The sequence below is a fragment of the Elgaria multicarinata genome, chromosome 9, assembly GCF_023053635.1.
Source record: "Elgaria multicarinata webbii isolate HBS135686 ecotype San Diego chromosome 9, rElgMul1.1.pri, whole genome shotgun sequence".
NCBI lineage: Eukaryota > Metazoa > Chordata > Lepidosauria > Squamata > Anguidae > Elgaria > Elgaria multicarinata.
In genome coordinates this window covers 19,633,032-19,658,187 of record NC_086179.1, presented here as the reverse complement: position 1 = coordinate 19,658,187, position 25,156 = coordinate 19,633,032, and the positions used below count along the sequence as shown (strand labels likewise).

At 41.2% G+C, this 25,156-nt stretch overlaps 1 protein-coding gene across 6 annotated transcripts in view; it reads left to right on the top strand.

The window, feature by feature from the left end:
* Positions 1–25,156, top strand: part of CACNA1C (calcium voltage-gated channel subunit alpha1 C) — a 609,442-nt gene that overhangs the window by 497,818 nt on the left and 86,468 nt on the right. For all 6 annotated transcript variants that reach the window (XM_063134894.1, XM_063134895.1, XM_063134893.1 and 3 more), the window contains 8 exons: positions 380–486; positions 2,857–2,944; positions 3,865–3,972; positions 7,449–7,501; positions 7,611–7,757; positions 8,275–8,476; positions 10,521–10,679; positions 11,642–11,752. In XM_063134894.1, coding sequence (XP_062990964.1) covers positions 380–486; positions 2,857–2,944; positions 3,865–3,972; positions 7,449–7,501; positions 7,611–7,757; positions 8,275–8,476; positions 10,521–10,679; positions 11,642–11,752 — 975 coding nt within the window. The remainder of the gene's footprint in view (positions 1–379; positions 487–2,856; positions 2,945–3,864; positions 3,973–7,448; positions 7,502–7,610; positions 7,758–8,274; positions 8,477–10,520; positions 10,680–11,641; positions 11,753–25,156) is intronic.

Below are 25,156 nucleotides of genomic sequence, written 5' to 3'. Positions count from 1 at the left end.
ATCAGCCTAAATTCTATCAAAAAAAAGAAGATTCAATTAAATGATAATATTGGTATATAGGGGCACTCACATTGAAGACGACACTGTCCAAGGTATTCTTGTATTGATGTCTATAAACTTAAACAACAACACCCAAATCTATGTTCCATTCTTATAGTCTTTCCTTAGAAGAGCTGGACACTATTTGCAACCTTTTCTTGCAGATGTTTTCCTGAAAAATATCTATTCCTTTCATCTTTCTTCTATGTAACTTTGGGCTAAAATGTTTGTAGCTATTCTGCAGTACCTTGTTGCATAGTCCCTCCTTCTGCTTGCTCTGAGAAGAGTTCCTGGCATTGCTAATGGCAAAGTGTTTGTGTTTCCATGTGATTGCCCACAGATGACTGCTTATGGGGCTTTCCTCCACAAAGGCTCCTTCTGCAGGAACTACTTCAACATCTTGGACCTGCTGGTGGTTAGCGTTTCTCTCATCTCCTTTGGGATCCAGTGAGTGACATATTTTCAGCTGGGAAAATCCAGTGCACATGGAGAGTGGGGAAGGGTGATGAAACAAAAGGGAAATGCCATGTATACCTGTTATAATGATTTTCATTGCAAATTACTGGACAGTAGCATCTGATATTCTTCTTCTTCCATTGCTTCTGTATAAGATCATCTTTTGTCTGCTCATACTGAGCTAGGTTTCACTAGGTTTCACTAGGGGCACTTTGACTGTCACTAGTATTTTTTCCTACATCCCTTCCTTCCCTTGGTGGAATCAGTCCTGGTTGTGTCCTGCATCCCATACAAAAATGTCATTGTATGTCTGATCTTAACTTTCATTGTGAAATCAGTTAGAACTTTCCATAATTGTGTGAAGTATAATTAACAAGTCATATAAATCCCACAGGGTTCATCTTCTGAGCAAAGGGAAGAGGACATCATCATCATAATTAATATAGTGCTATTGGTATGCATGGCATTTTAAAGGTGTAAGAACAGATCCTTCCCCAAGGAGCATACAATCTAAAATTCAACATACGGGAAACAACAGAGGAAGGTGAAAGAAGTGGAGGCAGGGAGTAAACAGGGGGCAGATCTACACCAAGCAGAATATGACACTTTGAAAACAGTTTAAAAACTATATATGGAGCGTGTCCTGGACCCCAACAGTTGTCACTACTGTTATAAACCATTTTAAAGCAGTAGTGTAGATCCTGCCAGGGAAAGAATATTGATTGTGTCTATTACAGGCTTAATTGCACTAAGGCAGGGGGACTAGTGGGATGAACCAAAGCTTCATGGAATAGATGGGTTTTGAATTTGAAGGAATTAACAAAGGTGGCATCATGCAATTGTTCTGGGGTGCAGTTCCAAGAATACAGAACAGCAAGGAAGAACGTGTTGACTCTTTTTAAGGGGTAGACTTTTGGATGGCTCAGAGTGTTGTCCTGGAAGAGCAAAGGTCACAGGGTATCAGAATATAAGAGCAGAGAGATAAGTGGGGACAAGGCTATGAAGGGCTTTGAAAGTTAGGGCAAGGAGCTTGTGCTGGATGTACAAAACCAGTGTAGGGATATATGGAGGGGGGCATGTGATAATGGACAAGAGAGGTGAATGGTTCTGTCAGCATTGCTAGTGGATATACATTAGAGGACCAAGGTGAAAGAACAGAAAAAGAGAAGACTGCAGTAGTCTAGACATAGACCAGAGTTTTTGTTGAAGGAACTTGGAAGTGTGGGATAAGGGAGATAACAAAAGCACAAGCAAATTGTGAAACAAGGAATCTTAATTAAGAGCAGGTAGAAAGGGTCATAGAGTAACAAAAAGGTTTCTTCAGTTCACTGAACCAGATCTAGCAAGCCCTTGAACCCAACTGCAACAGGTCAGCGGGGACTGAGCTCTCTCTACACTGGCATTCAGGGAACTTTGTGTTAGGTAGAAGCAAGCTGTAGGTTGAATGAAGTGTCTTTAAATTCATGAATCACTGGAGAATTAACTGACATGCTCCTTTCCCTGAATTAGCATTTTGGTGAAGTGGTTCTAAGAGTTCTTATCTTAAACTGTCTTGTGATGATTGCAGCTTGGCATCATTTTTGTAATGCATCCACAGAGAATTTGGCAACCTGTCCAGGCAAGGGAGTCCTCCATTCTTCTCTCTTAGTCAATACAATATTCTGTATTCAGTTCAGCGGAACAGTAGCCAACAGCTCCCCACCCCACCCCTGGTGATTTACTCATAAGTGAAGTATCTAAGCCAATGAACTATTCAGTGGCAAAAAACCCTCCATTACATATGAAATTAAGGCATAAGTTTTAAGACAATATAAATGTAAAAAAAAGTGAATGTAAATGTGAAGAATTCCTGTTGTCAGTGGTCAGTGTGGGTATATCTGCCTTGCAGCATGTGGTAGTAAAATGAATAAGGTCTGTTGCCAGCCCCATAGACTATTCATTAATAAGGTACTACATTCAAGGTTTATGCATAATTATTATATAGATACACATAATCCCCCTCCCCCAAATATTAATTGCATAGTTTTTAGCTGATGTAAATATACCTACTAACTTCCCAAGTTTATGGTACAACACCAAGCAAGTCAATAGAAATGTTACAAGGAAATGTTTATGAGTCTTTTGAAAATACCATTCATATGTTCTGCAGTCTTTTCTCTAAAGTGTAGAAGAGCGGCAGTGTGGGGTGGTGGATAGTGCTGGCTTGAATTGGTGAGATCAACCATAAAGAAGTCCATTTTCCCACGTGGCCAGTTTTAATGCACATTGAACTCCACCTTGCAGCCAAGGCCAATTTTCAGTCCATAGATAACTCAAAATAAGGATTGTAAAGTTTCATCTCCTGCTACTGTTCTTCTCCAGGTCTAGTGCCATCAACGTAGTGAAGATACTACGAGTCCTGCGAGTGCTCAGACCACTGAGGGCTATCAACAGAGCCAAAGGACTAAAGGTAGAAGACATCTCACAAATCTATAAGATTAGGTGCTAATTTGCTTTAGCGGCTTTACATAGCTGATCTAGGGCAAAATGAGCTTTTCATTCCCCTGATTTGAGTGGGTGCATTACATCTCTTTGTTGTGCAAGGAGCCTTAAGGAAAGGCATTCATGGTTGGTGAAGGCTGTTTTTATCCTCAAATCAATATTGTGCTCAAGTGCATTATTTTACTTTCCTTTATAAGTGTGAATTGCAGCCACTCATTTTATGGCAGAAAGTAGAGGGACTGACTTGAGGGCACTGTGTGTGTGTGTGTGTGTGTGTGTGTGTGTGTGTGTGCGTGTGTGTAATTTTGCTAGCCAAATTATATAATTTGGCTAGCAAAATGCCCAGCAGCATAACTTAATGGAGAGGGTGTATATATCTGCAGGGGCACATGTATAGACATACAAGGCAGTCTGAACCTGGCATCCTGTGTGATGGGGAGGGAACAGGATTTTTCCCAAACTATATTGTCCCATTCAAAATCATTTTGTAGGCCCAGTGCAGTGCATGGTTTGTCAGCCATTTGTGATTTAGACTGTTAGATGGTGGATTCTCTTCCTAAAAGTCTTAGCAACCACTGCTTTAGCAGATGTGTATCATCCAGCTTTTAAAACCTTTTGTCAGCAGACACAAATGTTAGAAATTTGATAGGGATGAGTGGAAACCTCTACCTATTGTGATATATCTGTGACTTAAGGACAGTGGTTGTATTAATTTTTGTTTGCAAGAGCAAAACCTACAGTCCATGCACTTTCCTTTTCCATTCCCCGTGAGACAATGTGGACGTGCAATGCAACAAGAATATTACTATTTATTTATTTACATCAAACCCTGAAACCATTTAAAAGATAACCATACAACTCACTCTTGTTTCTGTCTTTTGTTTGCAGCATGTGGTCCAATGCGTGTTTGTAGCCATCCGAACCATAGGGAACATTGTGATTGTCACCACGTTGTTGCAGTTCATGTTTGCCTGCATTGGAGTTCAGTTGTTCAAGGTAATTGCCATGGGACCGGTTTCCCACTTCTTCCTCACTGATTGCTGGAAAAGGAGGTGGAATGGTTTGGAGAAGTTTGGAGAAAGAGGGAAATGAAGAATTGCCTGGAGCTCTGTATAATCAATACTATCATTCGGAAATATTAAAATGACTGACCTATTTACCTTAAACTTGTAAAGCTAATGGAGAATCTGGATGCTCTTCTTTAGATCAAAACTTACAATGAGGGCTGAACCAAAATTATTCACTTTTCTTTCAACTTTCTTTTAGTATAGAGCAAAATGTGCTTCCCTTTTCAACCATTTTCTAGACACCACTTTGACAATGTTGTGAATGTCATTGTAATATTCTGTAGAAGTTTCTCCAAACGTTAATTGAACATGTGAACAGGGGAGTGGAGCTGCACCTGTTTCTCCAATGTCAGTGTGTTCCTGTCAGCTCTACAACCTGACCTCCACATGTTTGGTGAAAAGGGACACCCCCAAGAGAGTCTACAGTATAGATGCTACTATCTTGGATCACATAGACCTACATGCCAAATCAGATGCACAAGCAATAAAGATGGCATGTGCTTAATAGGGAGACACTTGAATCCTCTGTAAATGTTTGCCAAAGAGTGGGCACCAAGCCCTGATACTAGTAGTGTTTCTATCTAAATAGCTGCTTTTATCAGTGGCAGCAGTGTCGTTGCATATGAAGTGTGAAAACCAGGGAAGCATCCAAGTTGCTTTATAAAGTATCTGTATTAGAGATGCTACCATCTTAGGTGCTTGTGTATCTGATTGGGCCCATGTTATTTTATCTGAAGAACACAAAGTAGAGAATTGAAGCAGAAAGGTTATGAAAAATAGTACAAAGTTCTCAGCACACTCCCTCTCCATCTTTCAAGTGTGAGTACTGTTCACCCTATTCTTGAGGCAAAAATCTAAAGTTGTGAATATCCAGCTCTATTTAGAATCATGTGCCTTTGAAAAAGGAGATGTTGAGTTTTATCCCATATATGCCATCTTCCAGTTTGGGGCCATGGCATCCTGAACATTGTTTGTGCAGGTTTTCCTTTGCTTACACTCAGCATCTGCTTTCTCTGTTTCTTCCTAAGTTTCCATTATCTAATGTGCATTTTTTCTGTGTCTGAACATGTTAGTTTATGCCAGGATAATGGAGCGGTCTCTTAGGATGCTACTATACTGACCTTTACTATAATAAATTCCAAAAAAGGGCACCATTAAGCTCATTGCTGAGGCATTTACGTTGGGGCATGTTACATGCTAATAAGCCAGACGTGCACAATGTAGCACATCTCTACCTTCACTGGTCAATGCAGTAGCTTTAACAATGTGCTCTGACATTAAACCTGAAGAAAAGTATAATGTTCTCAATAGCTTGTCTCATAAACCTTTCATTTATTGGACACCAAATTGTTTACAAATCTGCCATTTTGTTTAATTTTTACACCATAAAATAAACTATTACTTAAGGAGCAATCGTATGTTCCCTACATAGCAACTGGAGGGACATAGGACTGTTTGGTTTCCTGGTCCCGAGCTCATAAACAGGGCTCCGAGCTTGGAGCCAAGAAACCTCACTCCATGCCCCTGCCCTTCATAGCTGGCACAGAGAGAACTGCGCCGGCTACCTCTCCGTACTCAGAAAAAGGAGGGCAGAGGGGTCATTCCTAAAGGCGGGGAAAGGACGAGACTGAGGTAGCTGCATCATGGCCATCCCAGCCTCCTTCTCTACTTCTCTGAGGCAGTTCTAATAGATGGGTGAAATCTACAGTCTAGCAGAAATGGGTGGGGGGGTGGAGCACAGAGGCTGATGAGAATCACAATAGGATTGTGCCAAAAATTAAACTAGCAAAAGTTTATGTGGTAGAACACATGTTTTACATCAGTGGTAGGCAACTTTTGGGGGGCTGTGGGCACATTTGGCAACTTGAGAAACTGTCCTGGTCACCACCACAAAATAGTTGCCTTAGGAGGTGTGGCTACTCATGAAGCAGAAGTAACCTGCCCAAACGACTGAACCACAACACACTAAATGTGTCCTTTGAACCTCAGTTTTCAGCACCTTTCACTATTTCTGCATTTTTCTTGTGGCTGGCTATACTGCAGAGGAAAGCATCAGTGCAGCCGCCTGCCATCTTAAAACCATAGAATAGTAGAGTTGGAAGGGGCCTATAAGGCCATCAAGTCCATCCCCCTGCTCAATGCAGGAATCCACCCTAAAGCATACCTGACAGATGGTTGACCAGCTGCCTCTTGAATGCCTCTAGTGTGGGAGAGACCACAACCTCCCCTAGGTAACTGGTTCCATTGTCGTACTGCTCTAACAGTCAGGAAGTTTTTCCTGATGTCCAGCCGGAATCTGGCTTCCTGTAACTTCAGCCCGTTATTCCGTGCCCTGCACTCTGGGATGATCGAGAAGAGATCTTGGCCCTCCTCTGTGTGACAAACTTTTAAGTATTTGAATCATGTCTCATTCTTACTTTCTTAAGAATGTCTCTGAGCCCCAGAGGCATTCATGGGAAATGAGTGTAGCATCAGCTGGGGCCTGGAAACTCTCACTTTTCTTAGAAAGTGATCCCAGCTGCTAGTAAGAAAATGTGTTCATTAAAAAAGGGGGGCAAGGGGAAAGACACTTTTGCAGGTGCCAATAAAAATGTCCAGAGCCACATTGGTGCCCTTCTTTACATGCAAAAGGTCCAGGATCTACCCCTGGAACCTCCAGTTAAAAGGAGCAGGGAGCAAGTGATGGGAAACGCCTTTCTCTGCCTGAGACTCTATAGAACTAGGTGAGAAGGATAAGTTCTCTGACCTGATATAAAGTAGTTTCCTAAGTTTCTAGCTGAGTACAACTGAAGTTCAAACAAAGAGTAGTTTCTTATGATATTTAGATATGTGCTGAAGTTAGTCCAAGTTGGTCTTTTCAGTGGATTTGCACATGTTGAAATAGTTTTGTGAATGGTTGAGCATGCCTTTATGATGATTTATCCCACTTAGGTTAACCTGGTTTTCAAAGATTTATAAGATCTGTTGAGACATAATGGACACATTTTAAAAACAAACAAACCACTAGTTGAATTTGTAAAGATCTACTGGAAAGGCCAAGTATGTTTTCAATATGTAAGCACTTTATTTGTAAAAATCTGCCCAGGCTTGTAAATCCAATCTGTGACAAAATCATTACTGCCACCCTATTTAGAACCTGCCCCTATTCATGCTGTGTTGTGTCTGCTTCTGACTTTGTGACTCAGTTTGTAAATCAGATCCCTGACAACATAAGGATATAGGTAGAGGCAAATTCCAAACAGGATGTGGTGGACGTTGGACAATAATTAGAGCTATTAAAAACTAAAAATGTCAGCATGGGAAGGAAACAAAGGACATGATTTCTTCATGAGGCACTAATTAAAACATAACTCAGTGTTCAGTAATTAAATGATCTGTGATTCTTCTGCTTTCATCCTCCTCCAGGGCAAACTGTACAGCTGTACTGATAGCTCCAAGCAAACAGAAGCAGAGTGCAAGTGAGTTCATCATCCCTGGCCAGCCTTCCATATGAACTGGACCTAATCCCAAAAAAGCCTTCATTTTCTTGTGTGTGTTTTCCCCTCCTTACCTTCCTTCTCCTAACAGGGGCAATTTTATCACTTACAAGGAGGGAGAAGTGACTCAACCAATGATCCAGCCCCGAAGCTGGGAGAATAGCAAATTTGATTTTGACAATGTCCTCACTGCCATGATGGCCCTCTTCACTGTTTCAACCTTTGAAGGCTGGCCAGAGTGAGTATATAGGGCTAATTTATACAATCTTTTTAAAAAATAAAATCTGTGGACTCAAAAGGAGTTTCCTTTTTCAGCGTATAAACTGGCATGACAAACCAGCCTTGTGAATTCTTGTTCACATTATCTCATCCTAGTTCAACCCTTCTTTCAAAGGCTTTGCAGGAGATAGAATTCAGTACTCATTGAAGCATTCACAATATTGGTTCAGTGTACACAAAACTTGAAAACTTTCTAATGGTACATTCCCTTGCTTCCACCTGAGTGCTATAGCATCCAATTGGCAATTCAGGAAATATCCTATTTTGTCCTAGGATACTTCCATGCTCAGACTGAGAAGCTGGTGACACAGATTGTACAGTTCATGCTAGTTTCCCACTGGTTTTGGTCAGGCCTTAGGACTGGCAAAGTCCACTGTGGACAGAAACACTCCTCTTGGTAGTGTACCCAATTTCTGCAGTTAGGGATGCCTGAAAGTGCCCTTAGTGTCTGTTTTGGGCTCTCTCCTTTTTTCTAGACTGCTATACCGATCCATTGATTCTCATATGGAAGACGTGGGGCCCATCTACAACCACAGGGTGGAGATCTCTATTTTCTTCATTATCTACATCATCATCATTGCTTTCTTCATGATGAACATCTTCGTTGGTTTCGTCATCGTTACTTTTCAGGAGCAAGGAGAGCAAGAGTACAAGAACTGTGAGCTAGACAAGAACCAGGTAATATAAGAGCTCCATGGGATGACTGAAGGAATAAAATACATCCAGTGGTACTAAGGCTGACAAAAGGATTCCTCTTACACAGATGTGGGGAATCTGTTGCTCTCCATATGTTGTTGGACCCCAATTCTAAGCCCCAGCCACCATGACCTATGGAAAGGGATGGTGGGGTTTGTATTCCAACAATATGTGAAGGCCACAGGCTTTCCATTCCTGTTCTAATAGGTAAAATATTTTCTCATTAGAGACTGACATGCAAGCCTAAATTCTGAAGCCACATATCTGTAAGCAGGTTGATGATCCTACTGTTGCAGGAGTTTCACAGGGGACATAACATTCCACATGGATATTTTGGCTTGAAGATTAGGTGTAGGGGTAGAGAAGTGCTAGAGAATTGCTTATTCTCTAATAAGCAATTAGAGAAGTGTTGATCTTCAGCTTTCTTTCATATCTTCTTGGGAGACAATAGCATTTCTGTGTCTGTGAAAATATTACTCCGTCTAATAGCAAACCCAGGAGGTGAGTGCCAACAGGATTGGAGTGCAAACACACCAAGTGAGAGTCAAGAGTTATGTATCAGCATGCTTGGGGAACACTGAGGTTTGCAGATGTATAAAAAAACTTTAAAAATAAAAACTAAGTGGGGAAAAGACCAGTGAAGACTAAGCTTACTCAGTGACCACTGAAAGTGGAGTGTTAGTTATGAAAATGAAACAGAAAATCGAGGGTAGAGGAATAGAGTATCCTGGCTGGCTGGAACACTGAATAGGAATACTCTGTTAGAAGGTGAGAAAATGCTGCAACATTTTGTTGCACTTCCTATTGTGTATTACTAAATGCAAAAATGCCCCAAACCCCACCAACATATATAAGCCAAATGAAAGATACTTGCTTTTCGTATTTATTTTTTCAAAGCTTCTATCATTTAGCTATGGTTAGTGATAGATGGTGTTTGAGACTGTGGGTGGGGTACCTCTATATGTATCCTACTGCCAAAGAGGTGCCTGCTGGATGCAACATCCTGTCACAACTGATTTTCTGTGTAAAGATCTATTTCAGTTTGAACACACTGTGAAGGTTAGTTTTTCAGGGAGATGACTTGTGAAACCTTCCTTGTAGCCAAGGAAAATATTTTAAAAACAAATGTTTGTTTTTAACAGACCCCAGAACAGCTGTTTTTATAAGAATACTCAGTTTTTATGCTTTTTATGTTTTTAAACTTTGTGTATTTGTTTTAATGTTTACTGTTTTTAACTTTTGTAAACCGCCCAGAGAGCTTCTGCTATGGGGCGGTATATAAATGCAATAAATAAATAAATAAATTTTAATTGGCACTTTGCTGATCAGTTCCAGAGAGGTAGTGGTGGTTAGTCTGTTGCAGCAAAAACAAGAGAAAGTATTGTGGTCCCTTAAAGTGTAATGAGTTTATTATGGTGTAAGCTTTTGTGGACTAAGTTTTTACACATCAGGAAGCACAGTGGTTCTCTGAACCAAGAAATCTTATTCAAGGGGCTGGGGGACTTAACTATGCTCTCAGAATCAGATCCTCTTCCCACCCAAACATCTGCAACACTAGTCTACCTTAAAGGAATGTTGTAAGGAATGCTGAGATAACATTTGTGAAGCACTTTCAAAACATGTAATGCACTGCATCATAGGCTGGGAACCAGTGGCCATGGGCTGGCTGTGGGCTGTGAGGCTTCCCCAGCTGGCCATGGGCTCCCCTCCTTGCCCCCTCCCCATGCAGTTTATAAAAGCTTCTGTTGGTGCCAACTGAAACTTTTTAGAAATCTAATTGCAGGACAGGGGATTTGAAGTGGTGGTGTCACTGCTACCCCCTGAACTCACCACTCCAGCAGCAAATAGGCTTGAAAAAGCCTCTGAACTCTAAGATAGTACACTCATTTATTTATTTATTTATTTCAAATATTTCTTGGCCGCCTTTCAGGGCAGAAGTCCCCCCAAGGTGGCTTACACTCATGGAATTGTTATGGACATTTTCTTGCCACAGATGGAGAATCTAACTCCCTGTTTTTCTTAATAGCGCCAGTGTGTAGAATATGCTCTGAAGGCCCGCCCCCTGCGGAGGTATATCCCCAAAAACCAGTACCAGTACAAAGTATGGTATGTGGTGAACTCCACCTATTTTGAATATCTGATGTTCGTCCTCATTCTGCTGAACACGATCTGCTTGGCCATGCAGGTAGGTCAGATGTTAGACAGTACTGAATTATGGTTGGATGCATTCAGTTCAGTTCAAAATAATATTTATGATCTAAAATCTGCTTAGTTGTTATTCACTATTAATCATCAGGCAAAGAAAAAGAAAGTAAAGGCTGAGAAGGCAGGCTTTATAGAAGATCCAAAATGTAGCCCATTTTCAGTAGGTGACTCAAGTCAGGGAGAATCTTTTGTTGTAGATGAGAACCAAATTCTGTGGTAAAACAAATTCCCTCTGTTCCACGAGAACAGAACAAATTGTGTTGATCATGCACATTCTGTTCCAGCAAGCTTATCTCCCCGGTGCAATTGCGCACTTGTCACATACAGAAACAAAATTGTTTTTCAAAGTCTCAAAATTGCATTAAAATCCTGTAAAAGTGTAAATTCTCTCACATTTTATGCAGGTTAAAAAATTAAATTAGTATATATTTAAGCAACATGTGAATTTTTCTTTAGCTATATTCCAAAATATTAAATTATTTCCCAAGTATTGGAACTGTGAATGTAAAAGTGAAATGGCACGTATCCACTGTGGCATTAGCAAGTACTTATATATTCTGATTAGAGTACTCAGTTGTTGCCTTTAATGATTATAGGATTATTTACTAGAAGTGTAATTGATGAGAACATAAAGACATAGGATATTTGAAACTGGGTGGGCAGCCATATAAGTATAGGTTCAAAGAACCAAAGTGGGGTGCAGACCTTCCCCATGACTGATGTGGAACATGGGCTTAAAGTGTATGCTGGGAAGATCCCAGTTACCCACTCCATAGTTCACTAAATAGCCTTCAGGAAGCTACTATTTTAAGGATTACTGAGAAATGGGGTGGGGGAGGAAGAGGAGAGCCTCTTTTAAAAACTGGCAAAAAGGGTAGGTTAATATGCATATAACCCAAACAATCCACTTTTCAAAATGCAAAATGTGGTGGCTTTTTTTAGCACTATGGTCAGAGCTGCATCTTCAAAGAAGCAATGAACATCCTTAACATGCTGTTCACTGGCCTCTTCACCGTCGAGATGGTTCTGAAATTAATTGCCTTCAAACCCAAGGTAGGTATTGTCGATCAGGTTTTCTCTCTGTGGTGAAAGGGAGGACAGGAGGATATGAAAGGTAACAAATTCAGCACTATCCCCCACTCTGCTCCATCACCTACTCAGGAGATGGACTTGAGCAGTTATTGTCTGGACTGGAGTCTCAATTTGTGCTTGGAGAAGCCTTCCATTTTTGAGTTGAGCATAGTCAGAAGAACATTCTCTCTCTCCCCCCCCCCCTCTCTCTCTCTCTCACACACACACACACACACACACACACTGCCACTTCAAGGTCTTTGAGTCCTCAACTCTTCAGAAGGGATGAATGGGTGAAGGATGTGCATTTCCACGATGGGTGGTGGTCATTATAACACTGCTTGTTGGGACTGCTGCAGGGGGAGCAAAAAGTTAAATCCTTCTCCCTATGTGCCCAGTCCAGATCATTGCCCCCATTTCCCATAATGGAAATCTTCAATGTTTCTGGAATCTGCCAGAGCTGTCTTTAATTAGGGCAATGTGGAACACTCCATGATGTACTTTTTCATTCTTTACATCTGGATGTTTGTCTCCTAAGTAATATATTGAACTGAACAACCTCCAAGCTGTTTTCTTGAAGTCAAACAGTAGAATCTAATCCTTCCCTTGCACCAGTCATGCCAACAGTGGTGCACATGCAACCCCTACCACTGGCAGCCACATTGTAGCACTTCCCAGGGGGAAGCACCACAACAAGCAGAAATGCTTGTTTTTAGAAGGTGTGTGACCGGCCCCTTCCGGAAACAAGCATTTCAGCTTTTTGTGGCGCATTTCCCCGGAAGTGCTAGATCGCAACTGCCAGTGGTAGGGGCCATGAGCAAGTATTATTTTGCCTTGTAAAAGTTGGTTGAGGGCTCTTTACATATGTGAGAACTCTTAAGTGTTCTTTGGATATGTAAAATAAAAAGATTGCCTTTCCATTTAGCCATCTCAATTGATAGACATAAGGCTTTTTTGCATTTGTATACTGTACTACAAATTATAGCTTGTAGCAGGTTTTTATAGGTTATTACAGGTAAACCCAATGACATGAAGTTTGCTTGGGTTTCACTCCTCATGTACAGTTCATTGTGCTCTGTAACACTGATATGCAGGCTTCTGAGAACAACTATCTTGGTTTTCTCTGGGATACTGCAGGGAAGGAGAAAATGCTGCTCAAGTTATTCATGTGAGGCTCTGACACATGGCTCCCAAATGAACTTTGAGTGTTTGTGTTGGCTGGACTGTATACAGTGAATAAGGAGGTGTTAATTAAAAGAGACAGTTTTGATAGGATGTTTCCTGAAAAAAAGGAACGGGTATGTTCTATATTTCTGATTTATGAAATGTCCTGCCACTTTTAAATGGCTTTGTTACAGATTCCAGAGGCCAATTTAAAATACATAACATATAAGCAATTGTGCTCATTGCCCCAATATACCCATATTGCACTACTTTCTTTTATAAAGGCCTGTGACATCTGGCTAATCAATCCTATAGCAGTTTTATAAATAATTTGGCAGGCTAAATCCAGCATGAAACAATGAGTGGTGCGGAGACGGGACTGTTTTTTCTACCGCAAATATATCCAGGGAATTGGTGGATTTATGCAACATTGTGACACATTTACTTCCAAACTAGTAGTTAAAAGTTTTAACAATGTCATTATGAATGATGCAAAAATGAGTGTGTGCAATGTAGTGGTGTGGGAAGCAGTAGATTAGCTATTATGCTTAATTATTTAATATTGAAAATTATTCACACCATGTTAAAAAGCCCAGTGGGATGATGTAGTGGGGTATTTTTTACAACTGTGCCTGTAGGAGCTCAGTTGATGTGCTGCACAAAAAGAGAATAGAGAAAAGGTGACTTACTCATCAAAAGGGAATCCCAAATTTGTGAGCTCAGGAATCGTCATACGGGAAGTATGAAACTTCACCCAAACAGAAGCAAACAGCTGGAGGTGTATCAGTTGGGAATAGCTGATACTCCTAATTCCAGTGTATGGACAAGTTCTCAAAACCGATGATATCGACCAGTGAAAGCTTTTTTTTCCACACTAGAGACACTTTACACAGATATCATGCACATAATAGTAGACTCCTGGTCAAGGCCAATTCTGATTGTAATATTTTTCCTCCACTGATATAATATGTGTGAAGAAGGACATATGAAAAACACTGCATCAGAATGCAAAATTCATTCAGGTTTTGCAAGGAAGATCCATGAGCAAGAGAATGTATGCAGTTGGCAGATTTTTGCTGCAAGATCCATGTAGACTTTTTCTTCCAATATATGTTTGCCATCTATGTTCCTGCATATGCACTTTTCTGTGGAGGAAAAATGTTATGTCAGAATCAGCTGTGGCAGTAATACTGAAAAGTGATTGCTCTGCATCCTGGCATCTCTGCTATGGAGTTCCACAGGACTGTGTTTTGTTTCCCATGCTTTTTACCTTTGGACCTGGCGTGAGATGTCATCAATATCAGTACTCTTGATATTGACTCTTGTCTTTATTTCTATTAATAATTTAAAATTACCTCTCAGAATCAGGTGAAGCAGTAACCTGGTTTGATTTTGGACTGGATGAGGGCAAATAAACTGAAACTCAGATGGAGATGTTATGGTTAGGTGGGTTCATCCCGTTCTGGATGAAATTGCACTCTCCCTTAAATAATAGATCCAAAATTTGGAAATACTATTAGATCCAGCCATTACTCTGGATATCCATGTTGTGTCAGTGGAATGAAGCTTTTCACCAGCTTAGGATAGTACACAAACTGTAGGCCTTCCTGTCTAGCCCCTCCAGAAGTAGCTTGGACACAGTTTTCAGTGCCCTGATAGCATCCAGACTTGATTTCTACAATATGTTGTACATGAGGCTGTATTTGAAGACCACTCAGAAATTCCAGTTGGTGGAAAATGCAGCTGTTATGGTGCTGAGTAGCATAGGTTATGCAGAACACATATTGGAATAGTTTTGAAATAGCTTCAATGGCTTCCTATGTTTTTCTGGGCAGAATTTAAAGTGCTGGTGCTAACTTATTAAGGTCTATGTGGTTTGCAACCAGGATATCACAAGGATCTGTTCCCTTATAAGCCTGCTTGGGATTTGAGATCACCTGGAGAATTCCTTCTTTGGATACTCCCACCTGCTGTAGCCAGATGGGTAGTTACTGGAGATCAGGTCTTTTAAGTGGTGACTGTTAGAAATATGGCAGGTTCTTGTCCCTGACCTTAGGTACGAAAGACAAGCGTAGAAAAACACTGCAGAGGACACCACGTATCAGTATACTGAGGTGCGACTCAAATAGGGTCGGACCCTGATCGGAGCTTGCACACCACTTTTATTCACATAGGGTCAGCTGACAATGGAAAAAGGGGAGTGGAATGAAGGGGGTGGGATGCACAAAGAAAAAGGGGAGTGGAATACATTTACACAACCTATGTGAGAGAAGTGGGATACAATTATAAAACCTGTGTGAGAGGAGTGGGCTAAACAGGATACCTTTACCTAATCCCATCTCCCTTCCCTGCCATTCCACATCTCTCTGGAATGTGTGAGTCAGCCACTTCCTCTTGCAGGGTCCACAGAAAGCACAAAGGGCAGCTTAGAGTTCAATTAACCCCTTCATTTCTTACAATCCCCCCTTTGAGACTCACTTCCTCTTTAAAATGATGTGAAGTCTCACTTATCTGTTTTACTCTCACGGGGTATTGTAGTGTATTCTTCTCTCAAGTCTCGATCTTGCTGGCTTAGGGCCATGTAGGTAACTCTTATTTGCTTTTGAGTGACTGACTCAGACACATTACGAATCAAAACAGTAAGGCAGGGAATACAGCATGGCAATAAAAGAAACAGTAATGACACCATGAGCACTATGGGAACCAGACCGCGAAACCATCTAATATCAGGCAACCATGACCATAGCCAAGAAAAGATAGAATCACTTCTTTCGTTCTTCTAAGGACCTTCTTGAATAAGCGTTTCCATATGATGGATAGTGCGGTCAATACTTGGTGCATAATCAGATATATACATACAACAATGGGACTTGATCAAAACACACACACCTCCTTTCGCGGCTAAAATAAAATCGAGGGCTTGGCGATTTTGTAAGGCCACATTCCTAATTTCATTTTGTTCCTTGGCCAACATTTTAACACTAGAAACTGTATCATTGAACAAACTCTCCGTCCAATTGGATAATAGGTGTAAGTCTCTATAATTAAAGGCAACTCCCACTCCTGGAATTATTCGTCTAGCAACCTCCGTCCCTCAATTAAATCTTAAGGGAGAGTTAACTTCCCTTCGATTACGAAGCCTTCTTTTGACTGTGACCTATGATGAATAATTAAAGGGGATAGCATGCATTACCAATCTTTTACTCCCCCCCCCCCCGGTGGAACATGCAGACACATCTAACAATCAGATACATTTAGGGTTTTTGACAATTGCTTAATATCTTGAAAATATGCATTTTTCTCTTATAGATGTTTTTCTTTATACTCAAGAACATATGCCTGGGAAGGAGTGGCAAAGAACAACACAATAATTCCCCACATTCTCATGATTTCGCAATTGCAAACCCCAATAGATTTTCTTGTGTGCTACTGTTCATAGGTACAGATTTTAAGCTTAGCTTTCCCAAGGTGCTTTGACGTGTATGTCTTTTCTTTGCTGGCTTCTTGTGTGGGACCTCTGTCAGCTTCCGGTACTGTGGCAGAGGGACCTACGTTGGTGTCCTCAGGGATGTATGGCTTTAACTTACAACAATGTGTCTATTTAGCCGATCCTAGCAATTTTACACAGGCATGCGTCACCAGTCCAACCACATATGGCCCTTCCCAAGACTCCCCCAAAGTCACTTTATTCTACTTCTTCAGCCACACTCGGTCTCCTGGCTTGTATTGATGCAAGGGGGCGTCTAAGGGAAGTGTCTCGGTCGTCACTGCATATTCTCGAAGCTGTGAAAGACAGGACTGCAAGCCAGTTAAGTGTTCTCGTAATTGGCTGTCTCCTATCTCCCATGTAACTCCAAATGAATGTGGCCGGGGAATGGGGGGGGTGGAAATCCAAAAAGCATCTCAAAGGGAGACACCCCCACCCTCTTTCTGGGCATGATTCGAGCTTTTGTCAGGGCTATTGGTAACGCCTCTACCTAAGACATCTGAAGTTCTATTTGTAATTTTTGCAACGTGCTCTTCAGAGTCCTATTCATTCTCTCAACCTGCCCTGAGGCCTCCAGGGTGCATGCAGCTTCCACTCAATTTGCAAAGCTTGTGCAAAAGCCTGTGTTACTTTTGAAGTAAAATGAGACCTTAAGTCACTCTCTAAACATTCAGATACTCTATACCTGGGGACAATCTCTTGTAACAGTTTAACAACCACAATGCGAGCTGTACAGTTTCTACAAGGAAACGCTTCTACCCACCCCGTAAGCTGGCAAACAATAACTAAAAGATATTTATATCCCTTGGAGGGTGGGAGCTCAGCAAAATCAATTTGCACTCGTTGGAAAGGGTAATATGCAAGCGGCCGACTACTTGGTGGCACCTCTTTTGCAGAAGGTCCAGCCTTCTGACATACTTGACAACTCTGGGTGACCCGCTTCGCTGCCATGGTGATCCCTGGGCAAAACATTTGCCTTTTAACATATTCAATCAGGGCTGTCATTCCCGGGTGCCCCAACTGGGCATGAATCATTACAGCAAGGGGGTGCACTAAGGCCTCTGGGATATAAATTCTTCTATCTGGGAGCCCCTTCCATCTTTCTGGGAGGTCCGTCACGGTCAGCTCTTTTTCTAGCGGCCTCTTGCGCTGCCTCATCTGCTAGCTGGTTTCCTTTTCGAAGGTATGGATCAGTGCTCTTCTCGTGTGCCCGCACATGCACTATGGAGACTTTTTCTGGAAGCTTGACAGCCAAAAGCAGTTGTTCTAGCAAACTCTGGTGTTGTACAGGCTGTCCATTTGAAGACACAAACCCCCGAGTGGACCAAAGTCTAGCATGGGCGTGGCAAACCCCAAATGCATACAAACTGTCTGTATAAATGTTCACTTCTTGCCCCTCTCCAAGTTCAAGGGCTCTCATTAATGCCACTAACTCATCTGCTTGAGCTGAATATTTACTGGGCAATTTCTCCAGGTACTTTCGAGCAGGTTTAATCATGATTACAGCACATCCGGTATATCTCTGTCCATCTTTAACAAAGCTGGATCCATCCACAAACATCTCAAGGTCTGGCTTCACAATTCACCTAGTCCCTTCTTCTGCCCCTCTCCTTCCTTCTAAAATGCTGCTATCATCTTCACAGTTCTCTTTTCCTTCGCCCTTTCTTCTTCTTCGTCTCTTCTCTCAAACACCCCCCTTGCTATCTCTAGTAAGGCCAGCAGGGGCAATCTCAGAGCTCCCGGAGTCGTTTGGAGCTTTCTCTGAATATCTGGGGCAGCCTGCCCGATAAATTGCATAGTCATTAAACGCAAATTCTCTGGTAGGCTCATATCAAGGTCCGTATATTCTTCGAACCCTGTCTTCAGCCTTTCCAAAAAGGCAGCTGGAGTCTCATTCTTCTCCTGCCTGATATCAAGGGCCTTACTGAGATTCGGGGCTTTCCTGGCTGACTTTCGCATTCCTTCTAGTAGCAGAGAAAAATATCTCTGGTGCCTTTCTCTTCTTGCATCACTATTCACGTCCCAACCAGGGTCTTGTGTAGGAAGGGCAGCTATAATTTCATTTTCAGTGGCCCCAGGCTTCTCGGACAGAAACTGCACTCTTACTCTTGCCAATCTCGTGGACTTAATCTCCGGCAGGCAAGAATTAAGGAGCGTTTGGGAGTCATGCCATGTGGGGCAGTGGGTACCAGCGAGAGATTCACTCTCCTGACGCGGATGCCATGGGGGCCGTGGGCATGGTATATGGAGGAGGCACAAGATCATCATCTTCTCCTTGCTGAAACACTTCCTTTTTCACAGAATGTTTCAATGATTCTTCTTGAGGTTTTATTCTACGGATCACCATGACAGGGTTGCAGGCAAACACCCATTTGGGTGGTGGCTTAGAGGTGACCACAGTCTGCCAAGGAATCGATATAGGGAAATTGATCTAGTCTCCTTGCGTCTGTCACTATAACATGAACAGCGCTAACAAGTGCCGGGGAGAAAGAACCCTCTTTTGGCCAAGAAGGACAGAGAACAGGCCATTCTTTTTCACATAAGTGCTGCAACCTATCCCTCTTCATCTTAACACCATAATCACCACAAAAAGCCTTAAAATTCTTTAAACAACATCCTAGAGGCGTTTCCCCTCCTGAACGGGACTGTGCACCACCCATCGTGACGGGGTCCTAGGGTCTGCTCCCAAACACTCTTGCCAATCGCTTTGCTCCTCGCCGGCCCTGATCCGCCTTTCAGCTTGCAATCAGAGAACCGCGGCTAAGAGCTCCACACTCGCTCGGACTGTCAGACCCTGCTCGGAAGGTCTCCTTACTGTCCTTCAATCAACTCCACACAAGCAGACCCTGCCCTCCCTCTATGTGTCTGGCGTTTCACAGATCACACTCACCGGGTCTCGGTGCACTCCTTCCGTTCCCTCGGCCGACCCTTTTAGGCGCGTCTGCAGTGGCTCGAGCCTCGCCCGTTTCCGACCAGTGGGTTCTACGGAGCTCCAAAGCGCGGTCCCACGTTGGAGAGACAGCTGAACTCAGCCGGTCGCGACTTCTCTTCCACCGTGCCTTCGCAGCTTTGGACTACCGCAGCCCACTCAGGGACGGATCCGAGTCCACGGCACCAGAAATTGTTAGAAATATGGCAGGTTCTTGTCCCTGACCTTAGGTACGAAAGACGAGCGTAGAAAAACACTGCAGAGGACACCACGTATCAGTATACTGAGGTGCGACTCAAATAGGGTCGGACCCTGATCGGAGCTTGCACACCACTTTTATTCACATAGGGTCAGCTGACAATGGAAAAAGGGGAGTGGAATGAAGGGGGTGGGATGCACAAAGAAAAAGGGGAGTGGAATACATTTACACAACCTATGTGAGAGAAGTGGGATACAATTATAAAACCTGTGTGAGAGGAGTGGGCTAAACAGGATACCTTTACCTAATCCCATCTCCCTTCCCTGCCATTCCACATCTCTCTGGAATGTGTGAGTCAGCCACTTCCTCTTGCAGGGTCCACAGAAAGCACAAAGGGCAGCTTAGAGTTCAATTAACCCCTTCATTTCTTACAGTGACACTCTGTATTTAGAATGTTTATATGTCCAGTATCCACATTAATGGGTTCCAGGTACAAATGTTTTTATTTGTTCAGGCCTTTTAACACAGCTTCTTCTTATTTTATCAACTTCTTACTTTTAGAGTTTAGTGGTTAGCAGCTGCTTTATTGACTTTTAGTTAGGTTTTAATGCTCAAGTGTTATTTCATCTTGTTTGTATATTGGATTTTTAGTTTAGTTTGATGTTTCAATTTTTAGTCTATGTTTGGTAAGCTGCCTTGAAATAACTATCTCATTAGACAGATATATTAAATAAATAAAACAGGTAGGAATGATATGGCCCTTGCATAGACTACTGTGGAAACCTTCCACATGTTTTCAGTGACTCTAATTTCTGATTGAGGAAAACTGCATGAATTAGATAAAGAAAGAACATAAAGCTATCTAAACAAATGTGAATGTCACTCTTAAAGGATGGGGTTGCTTTCTTCTTGGATAAGCAAAGAGAAGCATCATGTTTTTGGAAAACATTTGTGCCTTTGGGGCAGACTTTAGAGTTGAGAGCTTGTCTACTTTCCCTGCTGAAGATTGGGTTGAATAGTGTGGAGTGTATTTCATTCCCTGTGGCATAAAGTTTATCAATTCACAGAGTAGTCAAATTCCAGTGGCTGTTCTTTTTTCAAATTAACCCATCAATGAAGTGGGAGCTGATAAATACTGCTCCAGGCAGCTTTGCCCTTCAGGGTTCTTTTTCTCTAATTTCCATGTATGCTGTTATGGCTAAATTGTGTTGTAACTTTAATAGAACATGCATTATCTCAGCTTGATATCAATTGCTATTGATGCTCAATAGTATTCCACAGAATTTATGTCTTTGATTCTCTCAGGAGAGTGAGTCAGGATGTGTTGAGATTGAAATGATAGTATATGGGTGATTTAACTAGGATCCAAGATTTTTTCTCTGCTATACCACCCTGCAGTAAGACTTTCTTCAGTAAATGCTCAGAGATCAACCCCACATTCTATGTAGCCAGGGGTAGTTGTAGAGAGTAAGTCATGCTGAGCATGCAGATGTACTACACTGATAGCAAGCCACTTGGCTAGTACAGATTATCAGCAAGGTTTCAGTGGGCATCTTTGCCTATCAGTGTGGGACTTTTTGCTCTTCTAACTGCTCTTTAAAACACTGGATGCGAGTTTGTAAGCTAGAGGATGGTTCTTCACAATTTTTTATGTTCACATAATATTTGAAGGGCAGTCGCATAGATAATAGAGCAAATTTGGACGTAAACCAACAAGTTCAAATTACAAGAAAGGGGATTTAGACTAAGAACTTCCTGATGGTATGGATGCTTTGACAATAGGATAGTTTTTCTTAGAAGTTATTATTATTATTATTATTATTTATTTATATAGCACCATCAATGTACATGGTGCTGTACAGAGTAAGTTGATAGATTCTCCTTTGTTAGAGGTTTTTAAGCAAGGCTGGATGGCTAGCTATCAGAGATGCTGTAGCAGTGGATTTTTGGCATCACTAGGGATTTTTTACTAGATGGCCTTTGATATCCCTTCCAACTCTTTTGATTCTATGAACCTGGGCACTTCCTGAATAAAAAGCATATGCTCTACTGCTGAGATATAGCCCCTTTGTCCCCTATTTTCACTAGATCGAGAGCAAGGTTACATGGGAAAAAATTACATGCAATGCCTTCATCCTCTGCTGTTTTCTTGGAGTTGGAGTGCTAGCATCTCCAAAATAAGCTGAGGGAAGGGGAGGAGTAATACACCAGGGATGGGATTTGAGGTCTAAAGCCTCTGAACTACACCAGGTTATAGAAGACTGGTTTAGGGCTTTAAAGGTTAAAACCCACATCTATAATTGAACCCAGAAAACAATTGGCAACTATCGTGCAGATCTTTCAATATCAGGGGTAATATGATCTTGATTAGGGATGGATGTACCTGTCAAGTTTGACTCCACTCATTGTTCCAGCCTTAAGTTTGTTCTAACCTGTTTCCACATCAGTTTACAATTCTTTTCTAAAAATACACATGAAAACTTTCAGGTGCATTTCTCCTAATAAATGCATTTTTGTACACACTTTTCCAAACATAGGCATGTTCCCCAAGCAATTTCCCCTGTCGTTGTGTGCTTTTTTCTTTAATATATACATTTATGTGTGTACTTTCCCCTAATTTTGCCTGTTATATTTATTTATTTATTTATTTATTTATTATTTATTACATTTCTATACCACCCAATAGCTGAAGCTCTCTGGGCGGTTCACAAAAATTAAAACCATAGTAAGACAACCAACAGGTTAAAAGCACAAATACGCAATACAATATAAAAAGCACAACTAGAATAAAAACCACGCAGCAAAATTTATATAAAATTAAAATACAGAGTTAAAACAGTAAAATTTAAATTTAAGTTAAAATTAAGTGTTAAAATATTGGGAGAATAAAAAGGTCTTCAGCTGGCGATGAAAGGAGTACAGTGTAGGTGCCAGGCGAACCTCTCTGGGGAGCTCATTCCACAACTGGGGTGCCACAGCGGAGAAAGCCCTCCTCCTAGTAGCCACCTGCCTCACTTCCTTCCTTTATATACATTTTTGGTGCACATATTTTTAATTTCTGAACTAAATTACAAAATTTGGAAAAGTGTGAATATTGCCACAACTCTGCTCTGGTTCATTTGGGAAGTGCGAATTTCATTAAGTTCATTAAGACAGAAACTGTGGTGACCTTTAGACACATCTTGAAGATGCACCTATTTAGTCAGACTTTCCCTGTCTTACAATTGCAGTGCTCTGGTTTACTTTTTTTGTAATGGTTTTAATGTATTTATTATTGGTTTTTATTTTAGTTTTTATATTGTATTTTATGTATTTTTATATATAAACAACTTGGAGATCTTACGGTATCAAGCGGTATATAAGCAAAATGAATTAATGAACTTTGAACCTGCATCCATCCCAAAACTTTATATTGTGCTAGTCAGCCTAGCAGCTGCACTTTATACCAACTTCTGTTCATTCTTCATAGTTGAAGAGCACATGTAGAGCACATTGTAAGTCTACATATGATGTGACCATGGCATAGAAAACTTTTGCCAATGTAGAGGACACAGGCAAGGCTGCTGAGAAGTAATTCCCCCTGTTCTGGAACTTCATTAGCAGACAAGTATGGGTTGATATGGTTGCTGAATTGCTAGTAGAAGCTGCAGTTTTCATATGCATTCCACATACAAATCTATGTGCTTTCATTATTATTGCTTCATGTATTGTAGGACTGAGGCTTGGTACTGAAATATTATTTGCTTAAGCTCTAGATAACCAAGCCAACAGTGAAAACAGGTTCCAGGGCTAAATCTTAATGACCCTTGGGGAATGCATTTACATGCTTGCATGAGGGTAGGCAGAAAGAGGAGAGCATCTTGTGTGTCAGACAGATGTGGAGCCTCAGAATATAGCTAGGCATAAAGGTCTATATTTCCCTTTAATCCAGAGTTACTTACATGAATTCTTATGGCTAATAAAATTATTACTAATTAATGAGGTGGCCCTGGAACTCGCCCTAGCCTAGTTTGAATTAACATTCCTCTTCCCTGTATGTTCCACTGGATCTCTGTGCAGTGAGTAGACTAATTATTGAATATATTGATTACTTTCTCCTACAGATCCTTAATACAATTCCCAAGGGACTGTCTTAAAAAAGTCTCCAGTGGGTGATACCCCTTGCCTGACATCACACTTTGAGCTCAGTTTCACAGGATGTAAAAGCAGTGGCTCCATGACTATTGAAAAAACCTTGGGCTTCTTGCTAGCTGATCTCAGTAGGCAAGGAAACCAAGAGCGGTTTGGCAGGTGCATGCTCAGCAATTAGTGGCCAGCTTTCCTTGCACAAATGAGATTCCACACCAGCCATCTACTGCATATTTATAATCAGCATTTTCATTAACTAATTGATCATGGGGTGATTTATTCTGTCTTCTCTTTTCACTGGGAAAAAGTAAGTCGTATACTGTAGTGGTGGGACAAAGCTGTATTTCATGAGAAAACTATTCAGCCTCCTGTCCTCCATTAAAAGATTTCAGGGCATTGTGTGGCTTAAAAAAATTCCCACCAGAATGTTGTGAATATTCTCTTGGGGGCTTCAGCAGAATGATAACATAACCATACCTCTGACATGAAAGCAAAAGGGCTTCCATTGGGTGGGAGATTTGCTGTTACACACTAAATACTCCGTTTCAAAAATAAACAGTGCCATCTATTAGTTCTCAGTTAGGCCCTCTAACTCATTCTCTTGGGAGAAAAAGAACCCATAAGAAATTTTCTGGTGGGAAAATGCAACCTCCTTCTTAGATTGAAAACTCCTTCCTCAATTAGCTTTTCCTTTCGTAAGCCAGTCATGCAATAACAAATGTGGCTTAAAAGAGGTCTGTGTGGGCCTAGCAAACAATTTCCAGACAGGAATCTCTTGTTTTTAATGTGGTTTGGTGACTATTATAGCAATTCACCTTTTATAAACCAAAACAAAGACATTCTGCCAGAAAGTTTAGCTTTTTAAGGAAGGATTTCCGTGCAGGTAAGTCTAATACTTTGTAGGGTATTTCTGAAACTACAAAGCTTCATTATTTATTTGACCTGTATTGACTACAGAAACAAAATCATTATTTCAAGCCCTTCTTTTATCTTAAATATGGACCTTTTATCTTACAATTAGGGAATGTTTTTGAAATCATGACTTTATATTAAGCCCTGCCTGAAATGTCAGCAGGAGAGTTGGGTAAACTGGCAAAACTATAAGCTCTCTATTTGCAATCAAGCTCTCTATTTGCAAACAAGGTAAATGGGCAAATTGTGAATTCTTCTGGCATGTTAATGGTTAACAATATATTCCAAAGGTGAAAGGACACACAGTAGTAGTGAAGCACTGAAGCTGAAAGATGGAAAGATGGAAAAGTCAACAAAGATAGGATCATTTGGTATCTCCAGTCTAAATATAGATTGACTTCATCAATGATCAGGAAGCAATCTGAATCATTTTGGTGTAAAAACCAGGTCTAGGAGATCATGGTTTGGGGAAAAATGCAACTCCTGCTGTGTAAACCATATTCTGGCCTGAGCGTCAAGTACACCTCAAGTGAGCATCCATATTTGCAGTACTAACCATATAATTCC